At 60.1% G+C, this 9,081-nt stretch overlaps 1 protein-coding gene across 2 annotated transcripts; it reads left to right on the top strand.

The window, feature by feature from the left end:
• The first annotated feature begins 756 nt into the window (after nt 1–756).
• Nucleotides 757–5,909, top strand: ZIC2 (Zic family zinc finger 2). Of its 2 annotated transcripts, XM_075742950.1 has the most exons (3): nt 757–2,215; nt 3,987–4,150; nt 4,345–4,749. In XM_075742950.1, exons 1-3 carry the CDS (start codon nt 1,207–1,209, stop codon nt 4,606–4,608), a joined length of 1,437 nt encoding a protein of 478 aa, XP_075599065.1. In that variant the 5' UTR covers nt 757–1,206; the 3' UTR covers nt 4,609–4,749. The 2 variants fall into 2 exon arrangements, with proteins under 2 accessions (XP_075599065.1, XP_075599064.1); XM_075742949.1 differs by having other exon boundaries at nt 3,987–5,909.
• The last annotated feature ends 3,172 nt before the right edge of the window (nt 5,910–9,081 follow it).

The raw sequence follows: 9,081 nt of genomic DNA, 5'->3' as shown, positions 1-9,081 counted from the left end.
CAGGCGGCCGCGGGGCGAGCGGCGGCGGCGCGGCGGGGCGCGGGGCGGGCGGCGGGGCGGGCAGGGCGCGGGGCGGCCGCGCCGCCATTAGCCGGTGGCCGGGGACGCCCGGATGGACGGGGCGGCTCGGGCCAATGAGCGGGCGCCGGGAGAGCGGCCGGGCGGCGGGTAAAGGCGGTGTTGGGAGAGGAGCCGACAGTGCGGGCGGGGAGAGGGAGAGAGGCCGGGGGAGGGAGGGAGGGAGGGAGGGAAGAAAAAGAGGGGGAGGGAGGGGGAGAAAAATAAAAAGCCGCCGCCTCAGCAGCGCCCACCGAAATAAACAGAGGAGCGAGAGGGAGCGAGGGCGCGGGCGGAGCGGGGCTGCAACTCCGCCGCCCCGGTCGCGCCGCTCCGGCCCCGGCGCTCCGCGGCCCCTTCCCGCCCCCCGCCTCCCCTCCCCACCCCCACTGCCGCCCTTATTGTTTTTAATCCGCCTCCGGCACCCCCCCTTCTCCCCCCCCCTCCCCTCCCCACGCCCCTCCGCGGCGGCGGGCGGGGGCGGCGCGGGGCACCCCCCTGGGTCCCTTCGCTCCGTGGGAACCCGCGGCTGCAAGTTTTTCTCCGTGAGAGACACCGCTAATGCCCGGCGGAGGATAAAACGAGAGCAGGGGCCCGGGGGCGGCGGGGGGCCCGAGGCGGCGGGGAGGGCCGCGGCCCACGCGGGGAGCGGCGCGGAGCCGGGCGGGCGGGGGTCGGCGGAGCTGACATCCCGGGGGCGGCGGCGGAAGGGGGGGCGGCGGCGTGTGTGTCTGTGTGTGTGTGTGTGTGTGCGCGCGCGTGTGTGTGTGCGTGCGTGTGTGCCGCAGGGAACGGCGAGGCGAGCCTTGCCCCCCCCCCCCAGTCCCCGTCCCCAGCCCTGTCCCTCCCCTGCTCCCCCTCCCCTCCCCTGCCCGCCCCCGCCTCAGCTCCTTTAATACACTTTGGTTCTCCGCTCGCCTTTGGACTCTGCTCTGCCTGGCTCCGGATACGGCTCCGGCGGCGGCGGCGGCAGCGGGCCGGTGCGGGCGCAGGCGGCGGCGGAGGCGGGGGGACGCGGCGGCTGCCGGGGGGAAGCGGCGCGGAGCGGCGGCGGCCCCGCGCCGGGCCGGGCGGGCGGCGGTAGCCCGGCGGCGGCGGTAGCGGGGCGGCGGCAGCGGCGGCGGCGGCGTCCCCGGAGCGGCGCGGACCATGCTGCTGGACGCCGGCCCGCAGTTCCCGGCCCTCGGCGTGGGCACCTTCGCCCGGCATCACCACTCGGCCGCGGCGGAGATGCAGGACCGGGAGCTGAGCCTGGCGGCGCAGAACAGCTTCGTGGACTCGGCGGCGGCGGCGGCGCACATGGGCGCCTTCAAGCTCAACGCCGGGGCCCACGACCTCTCCCCCGGGCAGAGCTCGGCGTTCACCTCGCAGGCGCCCGGCTACCCCGCCGCCGCCCTGGGCCCCCACGCCGCCCACGTCGGCTCCTACTCCGGGGCGCCCTTCAACTCCACCCGGGACTTCTTGTTTCGCAGCCGCGGCTTTGGGGACTCGTCGCCGGCCGGCGGGCAGCACGGTATCTTCGGCCCTGCGGCCGGCAGCCTGCACCACCCGCACACGGACGCTCAGAGCCACCTTCTGTTCCCGGGCATCCACGACCAGCACGGCCCCCACGCCTCCCAAAACGTCCTCAACGGGCAGATGCGCCTGGGCTTGCCGGGGGAGGTGTTCGCCCGGTCGGATCAGTACCGCCAGGTCTCCAGCCCCAGGACTGACCCTTACTCAGCGGCTCAGCTGCACAACCAGTACGGCCCCATGAATATGAATATGGGCATGAACATGGCAGCCCACCACCACCACCACCCAGGTGCCTTTTTCCGCTACATGCGGCAGCAGTGCATCAAGCAAGAGCTCATCTGCAAGTGGATCGACCCCGAGCAGCTGAACAACCCCAAAAAAAGTTGCAATAAAACTTTCAGCACCATGCACGAATTGGTCACCCACGTCTCGGTGGAGCACGTTGGGGGACCCGAGCAGAGCAACCATGTCTGCTACTGGGAGGAGTGTCCCCGGGAAGGCAAGCCCTTCAAAGCGAAATACAAACTGGTCAATCATATCCGAGTGCACACGGGCGAGAAACCCTTCCCCTGCCCCTTCCCCGGCTGCGGAAAAGTTTTCGCCAGATCAGAAAACCTCAAAATTCACAAAAGGACGCACACAGGTAATTCGGTTTGGTTTGTTGGTTGTTTTTTTTTTTTTTTTTTTAGTTTTTTTTTTGGCAGATTATCCCCCCTCTGCCTGTGCCTATATATGTATATATATAAACAGAGATAGAGACTCAGACAGAGATGTAAAATGATGGGAGTGATAAAATAAGGATCACGTTTAGTATCTTTTTTCCCCCTCTCCATCACACGGCTGCGTTTGTTTTGGTTTCTTCCCCACCAGCACCCCCAGCCCTTCCCAGCTTTCGAAAGGACGTTTTACAGGTTTCTTTTAATTTGTGGGGTGAGCAATGTAGGTTCGTGCCGAGACTCGGCGGGGTCTTTCCGCAGAAAAGCAAAATACAGCGTGAACTAAATTCTGCCGTCCTGCTAAAAGACGGGAAGATATACACATAAGGCGCCTTATACATTTGCAACGCGCAAGGTATTCGCATATAACTTCTGCGCTTGTGAGCGTGGCTTTCATGTATGGATACCGAGAGAGAGAAACTATATAATACATGCAAAATCCGTCATTAGTCCAAAATCCCGCTGGAAGTGGCAAAACGTCCCTTTCTGGGAATGCTTTCCATTAAATTTAAATGGTGTGAGCAAGGCAATAAAATTTTCTCATTTACAAAAAAAAAAAAAAAAAAGTGTTTTTTAAGGTCTCACTCGAGGTGATTGAAAGTGCTTTTGCAAGAGTTTATTAAATTATGTAATAGGGAACAGAGGATTTGGAAACTTCCACCCAAATCAGGTGGAAGAGGGGCGAAGGAGCCCAGGCTTTCCCGATGGAAAACCGCCTGAGCCGAAGGGGAACAAAAATAAACGCATCCTCCCGCCTCATCTATTATTCATTTACTACTCCTGCCGGCTCGAACCGTGCCAGACTATTTCATAAAAGACGGCCAAATATTTTAGCGACTTCCACTCTAAATATTTACCCGGAGAAAGGCTAAAAATCTCGAGGCCTATTGTTTTCTTAAGTGCTAAGCCCGATGCGAGGTGCGAGACGAGCTTTAACAAGGTTTAAAATTTGAGAAATGTATTTGCATGAGATGCCCGCACTGAAGTCATTGTGTCTGAGCGGATGTCTTTAAGAAACAATTTAGGTGCTAATGGAATTTAATGTTAAATGCTTCCCCCCTCCAAAGGCGGGGGGATGTGGAGTTCTCACCTCCAAATTACTCCTCGGCATTTGGAGTCCTGGCAGCCGGGCGAGAGGAATCCCTATGAAAATTAAATGAAGTATTTTACAGACGTTTAGTTATCCCAGCGGATGTGCGTTTATCTCGAATAACCATACACGAAACAATCTGCCCGGCCTTAAATCTGTCGGTAATGGTTTCCACTTTAACAGGATAGCGGATTTGGTACGGAGGTGAAACGGTTCCATGCCTTTTTTCTTTTTTTTTTTTTTTTTTTTTAAATCGCCTTTCTCCTTCAATATCTTTCGAGGCCATCCAGGCAGGATGCCCCGGGCCGGGGGTGCCCGGGGGGGGGGGGGGGGGGTTGGTAGGAAAACCGGGCGGGGGACGGGCACTGCCTCGCTGCAGGGCAACGCGGGAGCAGCGCGTCCCTTCAGCTTCCCGGGGGCCGGGGCAAAATCGGCCTCGTTGTTTTGGGAAGCTGACGGGCGAAGTGGCTGGGAGCGAGGGGCCGAGAGAGGAGCGGGTAAAGCCCGAGGGAGCCGGGCGCGGCACTGCGCGGGCTTTGCGCGGGGGCTGCGCGGGCTCTGCGCGGAGGCGGCCGCCCTCACCCCGCCGCTCCGCCGCTCTCTTGCAGGGGAGAAACCCTTCCAGTGCGAGTTTGAAGGCTGCGACCGGCGCTTCGCCAACAGCAGCGACCGCAAGAAGCACATGCACGTCCACACCTCGGACAAGCCCTACCTGTGCAAGATGTGCGACAAGTCCTACACCCACCCCAGCTCCCTGCGGAAGCACATGAAGGTACCCGGCCCCGCAGCCGGCGGCGGGAGGAGGGAGGGCGGCCGACCCGCACCGGGCGCCCCGTCGGGGCGGCGGGCGGCAGGCGCGGGGCCCGGGGGCGGCGGCGGGCCGGGCCGGCGGCGGGGGGTGCGCCCGGGGGCGGCGGCGGCCTCCCCGTCCCCCCTCCACCCGGCCGTGTTGCCTTTGCCCCCCAGGTGCACGAGTCGTCCCCGCAAGGCTCCGAGTCCTCCCCGGCCGCCAGCTCCGGCTACGAGTCCTCCACCCCCCCGGGGCTGGTGTCCCCCAGCGCCGAGTCGCAGAGCACCAGCAACCTCTCCCCGGCGGCGGCGGCGGCGGCGGCGGCAGCGGCGGCGGCCGTGTCCGCCGTGCACCGGGGCGGCGGCGGCAGCGGGAGCGGCGGTGGCGGCGGCGGCGGCCACAGCGGCCTCTCCTCCAACTTCAACGAGTGGTACGTGTAGGGCCCCGCCGGACTGCTCTGCACGGCCCCGCCGCGCCCTCCCCTCCCCGCCCCGGCGGCGGCGGCGGCGGCGGCGGCGGCGGGAAGGAGGGAGCGAACTCGCCGGAGACGTGCCGGGAGATGCCGCCGCACCCGCCGGCAGCGAAATGACGGCCGAGCAGGATGGGGACGGGGGGCTTTTATCTCCCTACTACCCTCCCGCCTTCGGGTCTTTTTTTTTTGTTGTTGTTGGATTTTTTTTTTTATTTTTGAGAACATTTTGAACCAGCAAAAAAAAAAAAATTTTCTATAAAAGTACGTGCTGAAAAACATAAGAGAATGAGTAAATAAATCGAGGAACGGAAAGGGGAGAGAGAGAGAGAGGGGGAAAAAACCAACCCCGAACGCCACCAACACACCACCCAGCCAAAAGCTTCTCAAGCCGGCGGAAAGAAACTCTCCCTCCGGAGCCTCCAGACAAAAGATCAGAGACTCGAACTCCTCCGGCCTCTGCGCCTCCCCGCCCGGAGCAGCCAGCGCCCTCCCGCCCCACGAACTGTGTACATAGCGGCCCTCTCCTTCCTCCGGCGAGGTGGGGAACGAAGTTTTCCTGGATTCTTGGTGTATAGAAGTTCGTCCCGTTTGTAAACCGCGGATTGGTCCCCTTCTTCTTCTTTTTTATTCTTTTCTTTTTTTTTTCTTTCTTTTTTTCCCCCTCTTCCTCCCTCCCCGAGAAAGTGATGGACTTGTTTTCTTTTCTCCTGCTCCCCCTCCCCGCCTCCCTCTCTCCTCCTTTTTTAGTTGACCCCTTAAAAAAAAGTAACGTGGAAGAAAAAATGGTTTCTTTTGTAATTGTGATATCTTGAATATTGTGTTCCTTTTTAAGAGGCAACTTGATTGTAAACTGCATTTCAACTATAGACTGGGGAAGAAATACCGTGCCAAAGTCTCCATTCTGTTACTCACAGACACACACACACGAACAACAACGCTTGTGAATGTATTTTTTCTGTTAGCTGGGTTTACATGTGATGTTTTAGTGCTTTTGCAAGTTCAATTTGTTAGTTCCTGTTCGGAAGATTGTGAGGAAAAATAAACGTTGTGCCGTTAGCTTTTCCGTAATAACACCCTTCCTCCTGTAAATACCTGTTACCATATTTATCCATTTGTAATTAAATTATGGTATTAACTTGCTACAGAGGAAACAGTATTTATAAAGAATGTTTCTTAACTATAAATATGTACAATTGTGAGCATAAACTGTTTCAGATTTTTTATTTGAAGGTTTAAGTGGTTTCATCATTTCTTGTGATATGTTTTGAGAGTAATGCATACAGAAATATAATAAAACGTGTTGAAACTGCATGTGCTGATTCCTTTTTATGCCAAGGGCTCTCTGAAACCTGCTGTAGTGCATGTGAGGGGCTGAGCGGTGGCTGCAAAACAAATGCTTTTAAATATCCGCCGGTTTCTGGAATATGAAGATTTCTTCCAGCTGGGCTCCCCGTCCAAAAAAAAAAAAAAAAAAAAACCAACAAACCCAAAACCAACAAAACCCCAAAACAACCCACAAACAAACAAAACCAAACCCAAACATTTTGGGAAGCTTCTGGGCTGAAAGAACAGGGTGAGCGTTTGCATCTTCCCCAAATGACTTGCAAGGCAGGATCTCCTTTAGGAAGAGCTTTACACGGCGCAGCTCCTACCTTCTTCTACCTTACTCGGGCTTAGGCTTCCTCTCCCGGTGCGTGTGTGTCTGGGGAGCTCCTTGCCCCACAGGGTGACAAAGCGGGGCGCTCCGGGACGAAGGTAGGGGGGCAATGGCCAGGCGCTGGCCGCTTTGAACCGTAAAGCCTGTCCTCCTGCGCCTCCCCGTATTTTTCGTAGCCTCCATCCAACCCTGGAGAGGAGAAAGAGGCGATGCCCGAGAGCTCACATTTCCCTTCGAGCTTTTTTTTTTTTTTTTTTTTTTTTTTTCCCCTTCTCTCTGTTGTGGGGTTGGGTTTGGGTTTTTTTTAGTTGGTTGGTTGTTTTTTGTTTGGTTTTGGGGGTTTTGCTTTTGTTTTTTAGCCCAGGGAGCGGTTTGGGTTGTCAGACGTGTTCAGCGAGGGACGGACAGCCGCCGGGTGATGCCTTTCCCGGGGTGCTGGCCCAGCGCTGCGCTCCTCGGGCGCCGTCGGGGCCCGGCCGGTGGAGCCGCCCGTTTGAGGCCGGCGGGCAGCGGGCTGCCCGGGCACACCCGGCCGCACCGGGACCCCCAAGGGGAGTGTGAGACCAGCCGGGAAATCGTGGAAAAAGCTCGGCCTTGCCAAGCCACCGAAATACGCCCTGCGAAGAGGAGGCGCCGTGAGCCGAGCTCCGAGCGCCCTGCGGTGGCTGCGCTGCCTTCAGCGGCAGCTTGTGCAGGCAGGGAGAGTCCTTTGCTCCCCACACCCGGCCGACCCCATCGCACACCACACCCCCCCCCCCGGGCCAGCCGGCGGTTTTGGTCCCGGGTGTTCAGATAGCGATAGAAGTGTCTCGAACCGGTGTGGGGGAGATAGATGGGGAGATAGATGGGGGTACGCGGGGCCTTGTTCGCTTCTGGGGTGAGGTGGGGGTAACCTACACCCAGGGGGAGGGGAGGAGGGAGGGAAAGACCCCCCCCGTCCCGCCGCTGCCAACGAAGTTTAGATGCGGAGCGGAGACGGAGCGTCTTCTGCGGCCGCGCCCCTCCCAGCCCGGCCATCCCCGGGCACACGGCAGGCTCCCCGGGTAATCAAACGGCTATTAAAACCTAATTTATGTTCGGTAATAATATTACGCCAAAAAAATATTTATTAAAATCATTGGCATATGCCGCCTGCCCCTTGGAGAGATCCGTGGGAAACGCAGCTGCGAGGATCCCTCTTTGTCCTGCCGGCCTCCCCGCAGCCGAAAAACCGAACAGGGGGCCCGCTTCAGACCCCGGCGCGTGCTGCCAAGCCCTGCCAGCCACCGGCTGCCCAAATCCCCTCCCGGGCCCGGGGGCGCACGGGCAGCCCTGCCCAAGGGCAGCGATCCCCCCTCGCCCTGGTTCCCCAGCCCCGGGACGAGAAGCGAGAAGCGCCCCGGAGCTGGGCTTCCCCCTCTCCCTCCCCTCGGAGCCGCTCTGGCTTCGGGGGAGCCCCAGGGGTGACCCCCCCCCTCTCGACCCCTGATAGCGGGGATGCGCAGAGCAGGCGGCCCTCTTAACCCAAAGTGTAGGTCGTGTGGCAGCAGGGGCAGCCCCGCTCCCTCCGGGCAGGGAAGCCTCTCCTCCGGCAGGCCCGGGTAAGGGGCTGCGCGGCCGTGGCCGTGAGCAAGCCCCCCCCCCCCCCCCTTCCCCGTCCTCCCCGAGCTGGCCCTGAACTTGACCCTGGCCTTGGCGCATCCAGCCCGCAGCCCCTCTCCGCCTGCCTCCCCCGGGCCCTGACCCCGGGCCCGGCCCTGCCACGCTTAAGGGAGAGCAGTAATTCATTGGGTTCAGGGGTTGGGGTTTTTTTGGGGGGGAGGGCAGCCAAGATCCGCCTCGCAGCCTTGTGCGCGGGTGGCCCGGGCTCAGGGAACCCTGGCCACGGAGTCCTCCTCTGCTCCCCTCCTGCCCCCTTTCCTTCCTCCACGTCACCCCCCTCACCCCAATTTCCTCCACGCACCCCCTCCTTTGTCTCCCACACTGAGCCTGAGCTTTCCAAACCTCCCCTCGGCTGTGAAGGCAACATGGGGACCAACCTGGAGGGAGTCTGGGGGGTCCCCCGGGAGCCCCGACTCTCCCCCGCCCCAGCCCACCCCATGCCCAACCGCAGCGGGTGGCGTGCCCCGGCCAGCGGTCCGCATGCCCCGACGGCGTTGCCCCGACGGGTCCCGGGTGGTCCCGGCCCCGCGTCCCACGCCGCCAGTGGGCAGTGGGGGGGCACGGCGCTGCCGTCCCGCCGGCACCCCGCGCCTGGAGAGCGGTGCCCGGCTGCGGCAGCTCCACTTGCCCAGTTCTCCTCTGGCAAGGCCACTCTTCGTTTACCGTGAAAAGAATCGTGGAGTGGCGGTTTTAATTCTAATTATTATTATTATTATTAATAACCACAAAATTCGCTCCTAACTCTGCCTAGAAACACTCTGAAAAGATGGAGTGATTTCCCCGGGAATTGCTCTCTCCCTGTGCGCTCCTCCCAAGCCAAAAAAATTGAGGCTCCGTCCATAAAACAAGTTGTGCTCTGCCCCAAGCACCCGCAATAGGAGGGCAGCTCGCCACTCAGGGCTCTGCCCTACCTTCACCTGCCCCGCTGCCTGCACCGAACGAAACCCTCCTCTTCACCTGGTTCGGCTGCTCTAGTGTCTTTGTGTTGGAGCCGGTGGTCATCAAAAAAAAAAAAAAAAAAAGAAAAAAAAAAGAATCAAACTCAAAGGCAAACCAACCTTCCACCAAACAGAGATGACAACAGTCCAAACCGAAATAAAATAAAAAAATACAGCAGCTCTCCCCCGAACCCAAGCACGGAGC

This window comes from Balearica regulorum, chromosome 1 (genome assembly GCF_011004875.1).
Source record: "Balearica regulorum gibbericeps isolate bBalReg1 chromosome 1, bBalReg1.pri, whole genome shotgun sequence".
NCBI lineage: Eukaryota > Metazoa > Chordata > Aves > Gruiformes > Gruidae > Balearica > Balearica regulorum.
Note: the sequence above shows the minus strand (reverse complement) of the source record. Positions and strands in the feature narration are given on the sequence as shown.